The sequence below is a fragment of the Cryptotermes secundus genome, unplaced genomic scaffold, assembly GCF_002891405.2.
Source record: "Cryptotermes secundus unplaced genomic scaffold, Csec_1.0 scaffold1831, whole genome shotgun sequence".
In the NCBI taxonomy this organism is placed as follows: domain Eukaryota; kingdom Metazoa; phylum Arthropoda; class Insecta; order Blattodea; family Kalotermitidae; genus Cryptotermes; species Cryptotermes secundus.
The window spans coordinates 107,968-127,004 of record NW_019739257.1 but is presented as its reverse complement, the minus strand read 5'-3'; the positions used below and the strand labels follow the sequence as shown (position 1 = coordinate 127,004).

General features: G+C 43.1%; 2 protein-coding genes across 3 annotated transcripts in view; both read right to left on the bottom strand.

Annotated features, from left to right (window-relative positions):
* Positions 1–19,037, bottom strand: part of LOC111871925 — a gene marked incomplete at its 5' end in the record, with an annotated part of 82,344 nt that overhangs the window by 53,425 nt on the left and 9,882 nt on the right.
* Positions 12,974–19,037, bottom strand: part of LOC111871922 (tigger transposable element-derived protein 4) — an 11,096-nt gene continuing 5,032 nt past the window's right edge. The window contains exons 3-4 of the mRNA XM_023865327.1: positions 16,146–17,257; positions 12,974–13,104 (exon numbers count right to left, since the gene is read on the bottom strand). Coding sequence (XP_023721095.1) covers positions 12,974–13,104; positions 16,146–17,257 — 1,243 coding nt within the window. The remainder of the gene's footprint in view (positions 13,105–16,145; positions 17,258–19,037) is intronic.

The window sequence follows — 19,037 nt, the reverse complement described above, 5'->3', positions numbered from 1 at the left end:
ATAAGACTTCACTGCTGTATTCTCAGCTATCACTATCACATACTGCACATAAAATCTTTCAATCACACTTTACATCCTCAAAGGCTGACCTCCTGTATTCTTCTGCAGTCCTGGTTCCACTTCGCTTGCTTCCTCCACTAGTCCCACTATTGCTTTTCGTCCGGTCTGGCCCTCGTCATGTAGCTTCGAATCGGACAGCGTGGAAACGTCGCGATCAACAGTTCTGCTGCGTCATCCAAGCGTCAATGACGTTATCGCGTAGGAACTACGTCGACACGTCACGTAACATCCTCTCCAGTAGCGCAATATGACGCCACTGCGCATGCGCCAAGTATGTTTACGGAGCTTGCTTTAGACGCGGGTTGCATAACCTCGTTTCATTGCTTTTTAAGAGTTTGTCTTCGTGGTAACTCGTTCAACATCACGTTGCTCAACAACGGGTTGACATGTCGCAATATACTGAATTTCTTTCATATGAACATATTTTAGGCATACTGTGGCTAGAGTTACACATGAAACAATTTTATTGTATTCTAATGCACTGTGCTGAGAGCTAATACGTGAAACAGTTTAACAGAACCGAGAAGGAAATTAAAAAAAAAAAAAAGAGAGAGAGAGAAATTACGTCTTAAACAAATACGGGGAACAAATGATTTTACGATTTTATGCCTATACAGGGAGTTGTCATAAACAACGCGGTCAAATATGCTGATTACTGGCTGAGGAATTCAAAATGAAGGAAGGGCAAACATTTACGAAGTGAAGAATACACAGTGGGGTGTAACTTGTTTTACTGTGTCGACTGACGGTGAACCTACGCAGGCCCCAGGAGNAACTAAAAATTTAGCCCCCCCCCCCCCCCCGATGTTAAAGATAGGGTCAAATTACACAACATTTCGTCAAAATTTACACATTTCCACACAATGTGACGAAACCGCCACTGGTGACCCAATTATTTGAAAACCGTTTTATTTACATTTTTGTGACACGCTTAGATTCCTGCTTATTAATAGTTACGATTAGAACGAAAGATAAAATTCTAATTTAACAAAACGGAAATCCGGAAATGTGCCGTCCCAGTCTATGCTGTTGCGCCGGCCTGCACTTAAGTAAATGGTATTAACATACAAGGAAGTCTTTGTATTCTTCGCCGCACCATGCGGATTATTGCATGACCACTTCACATCTTAACTTGCTAAGAATAAAACGCTTAACTCGCGTCTTCCATGCTTATCTGAACGCAGTAGCAACTTAAGCACTGCGGGTATTTTCAGCTCTGAACAAAGGGCATGAGCGTAAAACTATAAATCCCCTCCTCAGTACTTCTGGAATAAAACCGACTGTCTTCTATAGACCAGATATGTTCAGCGTCTGGGCCTCGGAATGATGCCCAAGCGACTAATGGATTCTCAAGGACACTGCGTACATATTATCCACATACTGACGTCGCAGAAAGACCTCGTATGTACGAATCTCAGCCACATCTCCTCAAGCTCCGGGACTTCCCCCAGTGTAAGTCCCAACAACCCCTTTAGTCATCTAGTAATTCTGTTTACACGCATACTAATTAGTGATGACCTCTGCTAGCGCTCTGAATTCACACACGCTAGAGGGGCTGGAGGAATTTTTCATTAAGCAGCCTCGAGCGCTTCTCCCCCATGGGACTATAGCTCAAGCGGTTAGTCGCTGACTTCCCACCGCGGCGGCCCGCGTTCGATCCTGGGTCTGGTCAAGTGGGATTTGTGGTGGACAAAGTGGCGCTGGGGCAGGGTTTCTCCGAGTACTTCGGTTTCCCCTGCCAATCTTCATTCCACGAATTGCTCCATAATCACACTCACCTATCACCTGGGGCTGGTACAATAGGCCAGAAATGGCCGCAGTACAAGGGACACAGTCCCACCTCACTAGCAATAATAAAAAAAGTCCCACCCCACAAGCAATACTAAAAAAATACTTTCACAACTTCGGAGTACGAAGCAGAGCATACGTTAATTCAAGCCACCATTTGAGTGACTGCAATTCGAGTTACATGTAAGTTCTCGGTGATGACTCGAATTCCATCAAGAGTCCTANGGGGGGGGGGGGGGGATGAACACTCATAGCAGATGCTGAAAATGCTTTTGTTGCGTGCCGGTTCCTGACATTTCCGTAAGATATGCACATTGTTCTTGGCGATACTCTTCTTCGGTAATTGCACCGTACGTACGATGCAAATACCGAAAAGCTGGATCAGCCAACAATGAACCAACTTATCGACCCGAAGGACGCATTTCTTTGGTTTACAAAAGAGCATTTGGAGGATACATTAGAAGCGCGATAATTGCTGCAAAAGATCAAGCATCGACCACCAAATATTATGCTACAAAGATACTGACAATCACAAATGACAGTGTCAGCAATTTAATGAGACAAGGTCGCGGGTTCAAGTCCCGATAAGGTCATTGGATTTTTTCAATTGACATAATCCTCCCGGCCGCACTATGCCCTGGGGTTCACTCAGACTCTAACAGAAATGAGTACCAGGAATTAAATAAATAATTTTCCTGGGGAGCAAAGCGTGGCCGGCGCGCAAGGCTGACAACCTTACCGCCATCTTTGAGCCGACTGTCAAGAAAACGTGGGACCCTCAACGTCTCACAACCCTATGGGCCTTCACGGCCTGTTACAGGGATAGCTTTACTTCGTTTACTTAGTAGAACTTCACAGCGATATGCCCAATCCTAACTAAGGATAAGTATATGATATGTTGTGACTTGATTTGCAGTTTTATTTCAAGCAACAATTAGAATTGAAAGTCGAAAGGATACCAAAGCTAGATGAAACCAGTAAGGGTAATCATGTGACTACACTATGAAATCAACTAATTATATATCAGACAGAAACTTAACTATACAATAAACCTTACATTGTACTTTGAGGCAGAAAATATACGTATTTCTATACTATCTAATGACAATTCACTGAAGAAAGAAAACGAATACTACAAAAGACCTGCTGACTGAAGTACACCACATGTGGAATGTGAAAGTGAAGGCGATATCGGAATCATAAGTGGAACTGGAACCATATCAAGATCATTTCTGATTTATTTAAAAGACATTCCTGATAAACACTTCAGCAAAGAACTGCAGAATATGACCGTTCCGGGAATGGAATTCTTAAGGTATACAGTAATGTAGTATCTACGTACTTTCATTTCAAAAGTACTTTTCGTGAAGCGTTTATGTGGTGAGCCTCAAGACACAATATTGGAATTATATTAATATTTCAAACGGAAATAATGTTGTAACGTGAATGAACAATGCGTTGCTAAGTAACTGACCGTTAAAACATCTCACGACCAAATACACGCAAGGCAACAATAGGAGTTTAATTGTTTCTTGCATACTGTTGTGTATTTAATCAATATTAGAGTCAATTTTACCGACCACACAACGTATTTTTATTATTATTACACTACATGTTTCGACCTCAAGAGGTCATCGTCAGGTGTACGAACACAGCTGTAGACTTACACGCAATCACATTCGTCTTCTCATTTATTCGATCCTGTATCTTATTCAGGCCCACGCTCAATAATATATCAAGCTCCTCTCACAAAACATAAGTTAAAATATTATTCTAAATGTCAAAAGTTAAAATTTAAAATTTGTGAATTGAGTTTCAATTCAGATCACTAGTTATGCTTTCACTTTCACTTGTTATTCAGTCACTTCCTACTTACGCTCATCACTGCGTCAAGTTCACTTTAACTAGTTTAATTATACTATTGGTTAAAAGTTCATGAATTAAAGTTCAATTTTATTATATTAATTGCACTTGTCACTTTTTTGAGGTCTCGCTGTTTTTCCGCGTCCTCTGATGTTGCTGGATCTGTTACGGTCCTTGTCGTGAGTAGCCATCACGTGTGTGTTCGTACACCTGAGGATGACCTCTTGAGGTCGAAACATGTAGTGTAATAATAATAAAAATATGTTGTGTGGTCGGTAAAATTGACTCTAATATTAACAATAGGAGTATTTGAGAGCATTTAAGTAACAGTAAGGGTGACAACAAAGGGAAGTGCTGTAATTTAAATGTAATTAAAAGTGTGTGTAACCGAAGTATTAATAAATCAAATCATCCGAACAAGAATATGTCATTTCGTCACGCATGCCCCCCTACACGCGACATACAGGTTATACACAAAAGAATGGCGCGGTTTCAAAAGTTAATAAATTTATTTCTCAACTTATACGGGCACAACATACACCGTGAACGGCAGTAACTGTCTAAGTTTCTCATGCGTTAATTACAGACTTTGTATGTGTGCACCCTGGGTCACACGGAGTCACGCTGGTGCTCTATTTGTGCATGTGGTTCTTCGGTTCCCCAGATACTGACACTGTGTCTGTTCACCTTGCCACTGATGTGGAATGTGGCTTTATCGGAGATCAGTCTTTCTACGAACCCATCTTCCTCCATTTTCGACTGCATCTCCTTGCAAAAGTCACACCTCTTCACTTTGTCTGCTGGTTTAAGGGCCTGCACCAATCGCATTTTGTACGGTTTAAAACACAGCCGCTTACGCAACACCTTCCACTCCGTCATTTTTGGCATGCCCAATTCCCTGCTTCCTCTGCCAACTGACTTGCGGGGACTTCGCTGAAACGCGTCACGCATTCTTTCAATGTTGTCACCAGACACACGAGGTCGACCAGGACTCTTGCCTTTATACAAGCAACCACTTTCTATAAATTGTCGGTACCACCTGCTTATGTTATTCTTCTGTGGTGCGTCTTTTTGAAACCGTATACGAAACTCACGCTACACTGTAATCACAGATCTGGACACCTCAAAACGGAGCACATGAAAGCTTTCTCCTGCTACAACGCCATCTTTGAAACTGGCGCCGCGGCCACGTAATAAGCATGAGAAGCGAACTGCTGGTAGCGCACGAGAACCTTCAACAGTTTCCGCAGCTGACGGTGCATGTTGTGCCCGTGTAAGGTGAGAAATGAATTTTTATTAACTTTTGAAACCGCATCATTCTTTTGTGTACTGGATTTTTAAGCAGTGGTTACACCGCAAATACGGGACAATTTGGTGGCACTAGTCACACGCAGCCATATACTCGTGACAACTAGTCATGACGTAGTTATGACCTTAAACACGCCACAATTTAGAAAGAATTATTGAATTTACGAGTGCATCGAGTATTATACTGCAACAAAATGGAGATGCTACGAATAATCGAAATGCTGGCAAGAATGGACGCCAACCAGGTGAAGGCGGACGCCAATAGTACAGAAATGAAGGAAATGCATGCCAAAATGAAATCCAACCAAGAACAAATAATGGCCAAAATGGAGTCCAATGTGAAGATCGATCGAAAGGGGATGAAGGCAGGAAGGAGTTTCCTTTCTCTAACGTCAAAGGCTATTAATACCACTGTTACACTGCCAATCATTACCACCATCAACAGCTCTAACTGAACACTTCACAATATTATACCAATGCTTACGGTATTATATAGGATTTAAGATTCTCACAATTATTATAAAGAAATTCACTCCTTTCTTCCAGGAGCCGGGATAGCTCAGTCGGTATACTGACTGGCTAGGACCACAACCCTGCACAACCCAGGGGCCGGAGTTCGAGTCCCCGTAAGGTCAAGAATTTTCTCGTCTCCAAGTCATCCAGACCGGCTCTGGGGCCCACACAGCCTCCTTACCAATGGGTACCGGGGGCTCTGTCCCCGGATGTAAAGCGGCCGGGGCGTAAAGCTGACCACTCGCCCTCATGTCGTAGTGCTTAATGAGTTAAGCAGAGTGACTTTACCTTTTAACCCTTTCTTCTAACCCGAAGATGAGGGTAATACATTCCTCTGAAGCGTCGGTAAACTTCTTTCTAACTGTAATGCAGGAATAAAAGCTAAGCTAGGCTGAGGTCACAGAAAGAAGTCCCGTTGACGGTGGGGATCGACAGTCTTCAAGGCTGAGTACCACTGTGTTCCCCTCTAGTTCCCTCCGGCCTTTGCCAACCTCATCAAAACGTCAGCTGCAAGTGAAGGTTACCATTACCAACTGAATGGGACTACTCGTACAGTGAAGCATGACGAAGAGAGAAACGTAGCAGTTTGAGGGTGACTGTGGAAGTGGCCGATGTATGGGACTTCTTTCTGCTGTCTCATTACATGAGTTCTGAATCGTATCCAGACACGTAAATCCATTTCGCGCAAACAGCAACTTCACCTATAAGCTATTTCATATACTACCCATTTTGTCTCTTCCTATTTAACTGTGCTATCCATGACAAAGCTGTGTTCTTTCATTTTAATCTATGAGGGTGGTTCAAGGTTAACTCCGACTTAGTCCTCTTCCTGAAGACGTGGGCAGCAGAAAATTTTTTATGGACAGTTGGTGGCAAACACTGCACTCACTGCCTGGCAGGTGGCCATGCATCCCACTTTCAGCATCAGGTAGCACAAGATGGCACCAGAGCTTGTCACTACTAGTGTACAGCAGTACTGTATCAGCACATTCCTACTGAAACAGAAAGTGAAGTGCACAGTATGGAGAAGAGACCCTATCTCATGTTCAGCCAACAGCTGCACACAACGTGAATTCGAGTATTTTCTGCGTCGAGAGCTGATTTTGGGTAACAGGCAAATTACGGCGTGATATTGCAGCGAACAGTGGTATAACTGTTGGTGTTGAAATAATCATCCACGAACACTTACGGTTCAAGACAGTGTGTCGATGAAGTTTGACCAGGAGATGCTGGGTGAAACTGTCTCTCCCAAAAATATCTGCATTTGTCCGAACTGGAGGAAAAAACACTCCTAGACTGAAAAGTAACATGTGACGAGAGGTCTGTGCACTTCATTCCAGAGTGAAAGCGGTCCAACATGAAATGGCATCACAAGGGATCTCAACCACACACACAAATTAAAGACAAAGTTCTCAGGTGGCAAAATTGTAGCAAGTGTGTTTCGGGATTCAGTAACAAGTCATATTTCTACCACACGGTTTAAAAACAATGATCATTATTATAGCAAGCTGCTTCACAATGAAGTACACCAAGCAATTAAAAAGAAAATACCTGTACCTGGGAAACTGTCAAAGATCATTCTATTCAATAACGACATTCGACCATATGTCAAATTTTATGAAGGCAACAATGGGCTGGAAAATCATGAACAACCCTAATTACAACCCTGACTTAGCCCTTAGTGGTTTTCATTCGTTCGAACCACTCAAGCTGCACCAAGGAGGGCAGAAATTTGAAACCGATATGAAATCAAACGCGGCATCCTGAACTGGCTATACAGTCGTGACAAAACCATTTATGCTGCTGGTATCGGTAACTTGCCAGGACAATGGGGAAAATGGGGTAGTATAAAAGGAGAATACCGTATTTACGCATGTATAGGCCGCACATTTTTTTTTTGCCAAAAATTCAAGAGGAAAACTGGGGTGCGGCTTATATTCGAAATCACACACATTTTTTTCGACGTCGAATTTTCTCCCTGCTGCTCGATTTCCGTGTTCTTGTGCGTAACGCACCACTTGAAGTTTAAATTTAGACGTTTAACCTGCTCTTACTCGACCCATGTTTCACTCAGAACTAACCAGGCAAGTCAAGTAACGGCGAAAAGGTTATAACTCTCCCCCGCAATGCCTTTGTTGCGAGCGGTACCGTTATTTTCGCTAGTTGCGAACTTAGGAATGTTAAACGTTGCCAAATTTCGGAATAATTTCTACTCTTGAAATAATATTCCAAGAAAATTATTTGTTTCTATAATTTCTGTCTGAAAATTGTGCTGCGGCCTATACATGCGTAAATACGGTATCTTTAAAAGGGGGGCCAATTTGGTGATTATGTCATGTATATTTTTTCTGTAAACAAATTCTAGGCCAACCTTGAACCACCTTTGTACGTGCTGAAACCCCCAGCCATGTAAAACGTATCTGCTATTAGCTGTTTATTTAGATGGTAATACTGTATATTTCTGCAAGGACTGTGAAAGATGTAGGGAAATTACATAACTTTAACTACTGTTAATGTGCAAAGCGTTAAAATGGTAAGTTCTATCGTCTGGTATATAATGCTGTGTAATCCACGAAAAATTAGTCAGCCGACGTTTCAGAAGAACATATCACCATCTTCAGGGTCAAAGTATAAGCCCAGCAAGACACCAGCATGAAGCAAGGTAGCAAGCATAGCAACTTGTGTGCAGAGAGGCACAGAGTCTACATAGTCTAGGAAGGAATTTCTAAGCCAACAAATTTGCTTCCAAGCTCCCTGCAAGTAGACTATCACCTCACTCAATACAAATTTTCGAAAATAAATATATTGTTACACGTATCTGTACGACTATGGGCGGGTTTTGGATTGAGGGTAGGATTTATTGGGCTCTTTGATATGACGCGTTACTGGACTTTACAATTCAGTTACACACAAACATTAGAGTCCACACTCACGTCTTCACTAACCGTTGGTCGGCAGCCACTTTAATGCAGAGTGGTCGGTGCACATGTGGAAATCTTGTCCGTAGAGGTACCTACTGAAATGTTCTAGAGTCCTCACGATGGCCAGTAGTTACCGCCGGGTAACGCAGTAATTTCTCTCGAGCTTATTCACCGTGTTAATGTAGCAGGCTATTTACTCGCTCCTCTCCCATACTTGGAAACGCACTCCTCCAATTCGTAAGTTACTTGGGTCTATAGTTTACAAATGTTTCTCTTAGCTGCGGGTAAGCTAGAATAGGGGAAACACATAGGGCCTCCTTTAGAGTTTGAAAGGCGACCTCCACTCATAGGGCCCACTGGAAGTCTTGTTGTATATGCGTTATTGTTGTATAAGAACTATTTCATTTGGTAAAGGTGCTGTATACGCTATGTTATTTCATTTGCATTTACTCTTAATATGTTATTTCATTAGCATTTAATTTTAATAGAAATGTAACAGAAATGGTAGCGACACATGAGGACGCAAGCATGCAGTCGAGATAACCAAGAGGGTCAGACGCGACCTCCGTCTTAGGCAGCTGTGTGGCTGCTAAGATCATGTACAAATACGGTCCAGGGAGCGAAGCCCACACAAAAAAGACGCGAGACATAAGCAAGCAAACTAACGGAGCCCTGCTCTGAAATATTCCTTACGACTGGTGGTGTTATTAAAACAAAGAATGAAAACACAGTCTGATGCAGACGGAGCGAGAGACGAGTGGTTGACCGAGTTAGCGGCTAGGTAGAGCCAAGACAGCCTTCCCTCCCTGGAACCCTAGCTATCAGTCCTCAGGTGTAGCGTACATGTGTAATCAACAGAAATTAGTTAATAAACTCAATTTGCTGATTACACCACTCTTGTCGGATCAAACAATCTTCCTCTGTAAACCCGCATACCCAGCGATTTCCACGCGCGCCCAGCCTAGGGAGCACCAGACCTAGACCTGACTTGTGCGCCGGTAACATCCACGATACGCCAGCGCCGGGCATCCAGCGAGGAACTTCGGGATACAACAGTCTTGCTTCTCCTCCGTGAGTTTGGTTGGTGGTTTGGTAATGTTGGCGAAACCGAAAATAAACCTTCTATAATGCGTGCACAGATAGAGCCTGGAGGCTTCAAATTTCATGTCTGTTCTAAGGGGTCCACCATTCCAGTACGGCTTTCAGTTTCTCGAGGTCGACTGTCACCCCCTCGGGTGACATGCCCAAGGCATCGTACTTCCTTCTGCAGGACTTGGCAACTCTCCCGATTTGGCTTTGGGCGGGCTTCTCGGAACCGCTGGCATACTTTTCGGAGGTTCAGGTGCTCTCGGAACGTGCGGCCAATCACGATTACGTCGTTCTGGCACACAAGACATGATTTGCGAGGCATCTTAATGCGGTCTCCGTTAACAGCTCAGACGTCGCTGGAATGTTGCACATGTAGAAGAGTATAACTGTGAACCACGACAGCCTTTGACCCGACACGAACGCAGTCTTCTTGTCATCCGGATGCAGGTCCACCTGCCAATAATCACTCTTCAGTTCTAAAGTGGAGATCCATTTGGCTCCAGTCAGCGTGTTCAGTGTCGTCAATCCTGGGAGGCAGTGAAAGTCTAATTTGTGACGTTCAGTTTCCTATAGTTAACCCCAAAGCGGAGGTCCTCGTTATACTTCCTGATGAGAACGATGGAAGGTGACCAGGGGCTAAATGACTCTTCGATAACCCCACGTCGTTGCGTGTCGTCAAGCATCTCGACTACTTCCGCCTGTTTTGTTAGGGGAAGCCTTCTCGGGAGTTGGCGAACCGGTCGGGCCTCTTCCGTATCTTTACGGTCGTACATTCTGTCGGTCGGTCCGTATTCATCGCTCTTAATAGTAAACATGTCTCCGTATTCGGTAAGGAGATCCTCCAACTCTCGGGATTCAGCGTCACTCAGGTTTTGCCTGGCTGCAGCAATCGCGTTCTGCAGCTTAAGGCTGGTGTCTTGGATATGCGGTTGTTTAATATCGGGTGGGGTCACTAGTGTGACTGGCTCACAGTGAGTCAGTCGGGTTCATTTCGTGAGCTGGTCGCCATTGGTAACATTCAGGACCATAATGGGTACCTACACACGGCCTCGAAACAGGGTCCTCGCTATGTAGTCCTTCGGGAGCGTGGGCCTCCAGACTCGGTTATACCAGGCTATTTTCCATCCCGAGCGGCTCTCCAACTGAGCAATCACAACTCCCTCGTACTGTCCAGGTATGACCGGATTATAATCTACTACCAAGCTAGAAAGCCGGGATACATAGCGATGCATCATATGTGTGCACAGGATGCCCAGCCCCAAGATGAAGTCGTCTTTGATACTGGCAACGAATACCCAAATTATCAATGGCCGCCACACAGGGATTTCGAGAAAACTTCCTTCACGATGAAGACGGCTTCCCCACACACCGTCTGCCGTCTGAGTGTAGCGTTGGTTTGGCCGTCTTCCGGGACATCCGGCGCCGATACCAGGCCTGGCGACAGTCACGGCATAGCCCTGTGCCTAGGCTGGGGTAGGTCCTTTCAGTTGTGAGCGCGTGGTGGGGGTCTTAATGTGTACGCTGGCGTCCCCCATTTTCCGCCGGCATTCGCTAATTTCCTGACGGCTGGGTCCCTCCTGTTCGCCTCTCTTGTTCCTCGGTCGCAATTCGGATCTTCCTGCCGGTTCCCGTGTCTCTCGTTTCCTGTGACGGTCATCGTTTTCTGCCTCCCGCCCGCAGGGGCAGTTACTCCGGAAGTGGCTTTGCTCCTCAGTTCCAGTACGCCGATTGCCTTTGGCCTCTTCGCCCCATTTGGAGCGATCGGCACCCCAGAATGTCCTGGGGCTCATTTTGGGGGCCATGGCGCCTGGGAGCACGATCTGCAGCTCGAGGGCCTACATGAGAGCCTCGTTCACCGTCTTCTCTTCTCCCGGCAGCAGCTGGATTTTTATGGAGGGATCTTCTACCCCGCTGAACGCTTTGCCTGGCCTATACTTATATGGTCCTCAAGTAGTGCAGGGTAGGTGCGGTGGGCCAGCTGTTCGACGGCTGTGGCAGATTCTTCCAAGGATTCTCCGACATCCTGGGTCCTTGCTTTAGCTTACTTCGATACGTGGAGGCCAGATGCTGGTCCCTGAAGCGGTCCTTCGCCGTACCCGCGCCGGTTCCTATTCCTCTTCTGAGCTCGGCCCGGGCATTGACTTCTTTCAGCTGCGTGTGAAACTCGCTTCGGATGGTTTGAATTAAGAGTCTTAGCCTCGACCTGGAACATGAGGCCGATCTCTTCGTGAAGGACCTTCCTCGTATTCGCTACGGCCTCGTAACAATCACTATGCCCGTTATATCGTCCTTCAGACACCCGGTTCACTTATCGATGGACGTCATTACGTACTGTATGTCCTTGCGGAGGGCCTGCGTCCTTAGATCGACTCACGCCAGACTGTCTTTCGCATGTTTGATAGTTCTTTCTAATTCGGACAGGATGGGGTATACTGCGGTCTCCGTCGTCTTTTGACAGGCCTTCATCTCTCGGAGAGAGGCTTCCGCCCTTTCTTGGTTTACCTGAATGTGGGAGGTGGGTTTTCAGGTCGGCCATTATTTCTTCACTGGCGTTCATCTTTTCTTGACTTGCGTCCCTCTTAAAATCAATATTTTCTTGACTGGCGTCAATCTTAGTATTAAACTTTTCTTGAGCAGACTCGCCATGGCTTGGTGGATATCCATCCGGGGAGACAAGAGTACCCTGAAGGGCCTCAAACTTCTCATTACTGGCGCTTATTTCAGCCGTCATCTCCCTTAGATTGGTGTCCGTTCTTTCTTGCACGGCCTCCATTTCTTTTCATTCACTAACAAACTCACCTAAACTCTCACTAAATGTCCTGCTTATAACACCTCAGCAAAGACCACACAGAAAACAACTACTGTTACAGTTTACAGTCCGCTGTCTAGCCGTCTGCTTCACGATCAACATGCTACAATATATACGAGTACTGGTTCACAATGTTGTAACGTAACATACAGTTAATTCCACCCTGCGAGATATTAAATCTCTTGCCTCGTTCCTCTGAAGTCCGATAATGGTCTGTTATTAATTATGAAATTATGATGGACATTGTCCACCGTCTTTGCTGTATTTAAAGTTGTATGGCACTTTGGAAGCTGGATATGACATACCCTATACTCCATCTGGCAATACAGTATGCGCCAAAAATTTCAGTACTGAAACTCGGGCAATTCGAACGCGCATGTGCGTTTATCGACGGGGCATAGCTCCAGCCGCATGTGTTCCCACTAGTGAAAACGAAGCTGTTTTGTGCAGCTGTTGTTGGAAATGGGTCTCTTGACGGAGGAAAAAGTATTCATAGTTGCATATTCTTTCCGCTCATATGGAAGTGGTCGTGAAGGGCGACCGAGTGTGAAAAAGGTGACAGAACAATTCAAAGAGAGATTTAATAAGATGGCACCAAGTAACACAGTTATGCTGTCTATTGTTACGAAATTTCGCCGTTCTGGTAGTGTACTGTGTCAACGGAATGGGAGGTCTGGTCGGCCAGTAAGTGTTTCGACAAAAGAGAATCACGCAAGTGTTCTTCAGCAGATGCTGCATTCGCCCCGACGAAGTCTGCAACATACAGCCTTGAAACTGAATGTCAGCGATTGTTTAAGGACACAGGTGGATTTCCGTACCAGATACAGGTTGGACTACGCTTGACAGAGTCAGATACGTGAGCCAGGGTGGTGTATTATGGAACATTTTTGGCCATGGCGTACGAGGATCCAGATTTCTTGAGGAATGTGTGGTTCTCCGGCGAAATACACATTCACTTGGACTACATCAATCGCCAGACAACTCACTTCCTTGGTTTTGAGCGGCCAGATGCTATCGTCCAGAAACCGCTAGAGTACACGTGTGACGATATGGTGTGCCATCTCAGCAAACGGTATATTAGGCCCCTATTTCATTGAGGATGAGGAAGGCAATGCTCTTACCGTCACGTCTTACCCATCACATACATTACGCATACCGTGGTAAATCAACACGCTAATAGTGTGTATGTAGTTTCTTTCAGGAGAAATAAACTCACAGACGACAACAAGGTAATATTGTTCATCTTTTCATTTAAGTCTTGAAATTTCTGGCGCATATTTGAAGTTGACATACCTGTATGTCTCTGCTGTTAGTATTCCCGCTTGCATCTATATCTCCCACACATATGTGATGGCGATAGAATATGTATCTTTCTGCTCGTGACTCCCTTCATTGCTCAGTGGTTGAGGCTAGCCCTGTCTATAACAGGTCCAACTAAGCAGTATCTTTTTCCCTTTTTTACACTGTGACAAAAGCAGATCCAGCTTCCAAAACATCACATAATTTCAAAAATAACTAGGACAATGGATAATGTTCAACATAATTTTATAATCTTTCAGTAATATCATGAACACGAAAAAGCTATAAAACAGTTAATTCTTGGACATCATTTACCACACCCTTAACGCAACAAGCCCTAGAATACAAAAGTTACTACATCAACAGATATGGTGGTAATATTGTCAATTATTCATACATTCTTGTACTCCCTTTGAAAAGATACCTTGTGTTTTGACATATGTTCAAGAAAATGTTTGTCTTGTAGCTGTTCTAGGATCTACTATCATTAAAGCCTATGAAAAACGAACGCTCGGTATGTCTAGCTATTGGGGATACATACAGGATGGTGATGGATGATAGAGAAAACTGTCACTTCCACTGAGTTCTCATTCACTGTCATAATACATCCCAACCACCAAACATTGTTGAACACATGCCACAAAACCTACTTTATCATCAGTGTCATGTTTTCCTGTAGTTCAGTTAAAATGAATTCTCCACACATTGCTGAGGCAGAAAATTTCATCACAACTCAAGTAAAAGGTAAATGTAAAGTTGTCCCTTTGCTTAACTCAGTAAGCACCACACCACGGAAACATATATATATATATATATATAGATCCACATTTTCTTGACCTAGGCACTAGTTGGAGTTCAGTGGTTAGCTTCACGCCCTGGCCGCTTTACCCCCCGAGAAAAAGCCACCGGTACCCATTAGATAGGAGGCTGGGTGGGCCCCAGGGTTGGTCTGGACGGCACTGAGAAAAGAAAATTTCGACCCTACCGGGATTCGAACTCCAACCTCTCAGTTGTCCAGCCCATAGCCAGTCGCTATACCAACTACGCTAACCTGGCTCCCAATCACAATTAAAGTATATTTTCTTATTGCCAGAAAAGCATGAAGCTCAAGAGTTCCAAGTGTTGGTTTAGCTCTTGAATTTCTTTTTAACACAAGCTTTTCTTCTTCTATAAATTCTAGATTAGTAACAAATTCAAAGTTTGTCTTTCGTATATTAGTTTGTGTCTGACAGAAATGTTGTCCAAGAACCACAATTTCATTATGTTATGCCTCTCATCTGGTACGTTATAGACCATATCAAACAAAGCTGAATGATCTTCCATCCACAACATCAATTTTTATGATTTTTATTTTACTAGCAGCTCTCCCACAGTTTAAATCCTTTATTGTTAATACATTCCTACACATTAATTATAATTAAGTTAGCAAGCAGCAGTCCACTTTCAACAAATATGTAAATACCTCTTTTACTTAAAAGATTCAGGAACATAAAATTTAATGTCCAGCAGCCAGTTTCTCTCAAGAAATTTACTGGTATAAATTTTACCCAAATTCAATAGTTTGGGAGTTATAATCTTTTTACAACCCTTTTAAAATTAAAAAGCACTGTGGGTTTCCATCAGAAAGCTGAAGCTTTTACACAATATAAACAAATGTTTAATCTACTGGTCCGGTGGGATAACTGAAGTGAACTTTTCCTCTGCTGCTGGTAAACAAAAAATTTAAATTATGAACCAACAGCATCTATATCCTTCCTCTTAAGTCTTGGCAACAATGGTAGGTATAAAAAGATCTGAGAACATAACACACTGGTGACTATAAAGAATTTAGTAGAAAAGAACTCCACCAGCAGTATTGCTTCCTTTACTTTTATTCTGTAGGTATCTTTCAGAAAACGGAAGAAGCTGTAAGTCTATGCCTAATGGTACTTCTACTTTAGGATTAATACTACAGTGTCATTAAAACACACACAAGAAGAGTTACAAAATTACTGCAAGGGATTGATGCTGACAAGCTGTAGAAAAAGCACAGTAGAGAAAAGTGCAACTATCTGCTTTCACTATGAAAAATTACTGCTATCAAAATACAGTAGAACTTGGTTATAACGTCATCAAAGGGACCTAAAAATAGTGTCGTTATATACGAATGTCGTAACCGAAATGGGCACTTCCACAGTAGCCTTATGTTAGTCACGTAAAAATCTACCAAAAACCGAGTTAAAATGTTGCATTTTTTTAGTGAAATACGTAGTTAAGTACAGACTAACGTAACATTAACGTGGAATTGCCCAAATGTGTAATATCAAAGACATATTACAGCGCTTTTCACTGACAATACACACCGCACTAATACTGTATATTAAAGGTAGGCCTACTCACCAAATTACAGTAGATTACATCAATTGTTGTGCCTTACTGTACCTAGATACGAGTACAGTAATCAGTTATCTTCATCTGTTTCCTGTTACTTGCCCAATACACACTTTCTAAATTACGTTCAATGTCCATAATTTTTGTCACAATTTCACTGCTGCCTCCCCTGGATTCATAAAACAAGTTCACAACCCTAATGGCTTCAAGCGCGTCACTCACAGTAGGGATGGAGACTTCGGAACATTCTTCTCCTCCCACCTCATCTTCCTCCTCTGTATCCTTCTTCACTTCCGATACAATATCGTCGTCTGTTTGTGCCTCCGTTGTAACAATGTCGTCGTCTATTGTTGCATATGCCTCATAGTCATACTGACCTAGTTCATCACAATTGACTTTACGCAACCATTCTGTTAAAGGTAAATCATCGTCATTATTGGTGTCATCCTCATTCTCAGTGCCATTCAATCCCTGAGTTGATAAGATTCCCGCATGCCGGAAGCAGTTCTGAATTGTTTTTGTAGTTACTCGTCTCCATGCTTTTTCAATGAATCGTATTGCGTCCAGCAGTGTAACTGTGTAATCTTGCTTCTTCTCGATGCTCTCTACAATTCTTAACAATATCAGTTTGCGGTAGTGACATTTCAGGTTCCTTATGACTCCCTGATCCATGGGTTGCAATACGCTTGTAGTGTTTGCAGGTATAAACACAAGTTTAATCTTCTCTAGATTTTGAAGTACAGGGTGCGCTGGACAGTTGTCTACAAGCAAGATGATCTTTCTTTTCCTTGTTTGAAGTTCCCGGTCCCAAGACCTGAGTTCAGCTTCGAACAAACTAGAAGTCATCCACGATTTTTTGTTAGCACTGTAGCGCACTGGTAGGTTTTCCACATTTTTAAAACATCTAGGATTTTTTGACTTTCCAATCACAAGCAATTTCCTCTTCTCGCTTCCAGTCGCATTAGCACAAACAAGAGCTGTAATCCGCTCTTTCGACAACTTGCCGCCAACACACTTCTCTCCCTTAAATTTCAGTGTCCTGTCAGGTGTCAATCGAAAGAAAATGCCGGTCTCATCGGCATTAAAGACATCCTTGTCTGCATATCCTTTATGTATACTGGGCCACACGGCAGTAAGCCATTCAGTTGTAGTTTCAGTATTTACACCCCTGGCTTCACCACTCACTTTACCGAACGTAATGTTGTGACGCAACTTGAACCTATCAATCCATCCAGCACTACACAGAATCCAATCAGAATGAACGGTTACAGAAAGGAATGCAGTTAACAACCTGCCGCGTCCTCTTGCACTATTCACGCAGTCCCACCCCACACCCTTGTTTTCGCATAAAACCCACGCTCCTCTTGCAGCCCGCGGTCGTATTCTTCCAGGACAGTCACGTCAGCAAGTAGAGAAAGTGAGGGTGGGCAGACATATCGAACTTTCCCACGATATCAGAGAAATTCAGGAATGAAAATGACGTTACATATGAGGTTGATGCATTTGTGCATGTCATACTAAGCAAGATATAAAAACAGTTGCTTTATGAGGAATTAGTTCGTACCATTGAATATTTGACGCAATAGACAAGGTGTCGCAGAAACCGATGTTGCTATAACCAAGTTTTACTGTATTTGCTTTAATTAAAAATATTAATCCACTTAAAAACCACAAGAAAACTGCAAAAAGGAATTATCATCTGCTGACACCATAAAACTGTTCAATGAATGTGTGAACACACACTTGGGTTTTATTAAATCCGGTCATAAATTATGCACATCATATAGAAAAAGGTATGGACAGTATTAAAGTGAACAAAATATCTGAAGAATATATCCAAAAGAATCCTGTCAGAAATGCTTCATATGATTTTTGAGAAATGCAAGTTTAAAACCTACACTTCTCTATCACTGTTAAGGTGCTCTTCAATGAAAACTACATAATGTTGCGAAAGGAACTAGAACAGGTTACGAAAAAAAGAAACATTCCATAAGCAAGTTGTCATGCCAAAAGTTGCTAAGGTGTTCAGTTTGCCCAGTACATCACTATCAAGTCCTGGATATTTGGTCTAAACAAATATGTGAAGTATATGATAACACAGGTCTGTAACCAAAAAACTGCATGATATTTTTACTGTTTCTTATAGATTTTTACTCACTAAAACCGGAAATAATAGTAAAAAAAAATCCATCATGTCAATTTTTTTTTTGCAAAACTAATATTTTTAGTTTAATTTTGGGCGAAATTTCTCTTCAACATGAAATCTGGTATCCTTTTGTTGATTCTAAAAACCATATCCAATAATTATTTCTTACTTTAATATAATATTTATGAGTGAATCTAAAAAATAATACAAATAGAAAATGGGTGGGGGGGGGCAGTGGAAGGGGTTGGTAGGGCAGGTTTGGCGGTGTGAGGAGCTCAGGCGATCATGTCCCAACACGTTTACTTTGTAGCGAAAGGTGAGGAATTTTGCTAGCTCGGTTGAGCATGTTTGGACATGTTCTTTGGGGCAATAGGAATGAGTATAAACAAGTCTGCTGTCAGATTTGATCATGTCTCAACATTCTAAATAAGTTCAGGATCTTGGATGATGTACGAGGGGGGACCCAAAAATAACCGGAACCGACCTGTTGCGCGCGCATGCTTTGTAGTTACAAGTTGTGATGCTAGGTGGTGTTAGCTGGGGGTCTCCCGCGACTGTTAGTGAGCTGGCGTCAGTCTGAGTTAAGTGGTTTGTCTGTGGTGCTCTATTGTGTGCGTTCCTGTTTCAACCCTTTGGCGATTAATGAGATGGCCGAACATAAGGAACAAAGAGTGTGCGTGAAATTTTGCTTTCTGTTAGGGAAAACTGCAGCCGAGACTGTTGGGATGCTTCGGCAAGCCTTTAATGATGATGTTTTGGGGAAATCACAGGTCTACAAGTGGTTTTCCCGTTTCAAATCTGGCAACATGTCAACAGAAGACATGCCACGCCCCGGGCGTCCTTCGACAGGAAGAAATGACGAAAACATTGC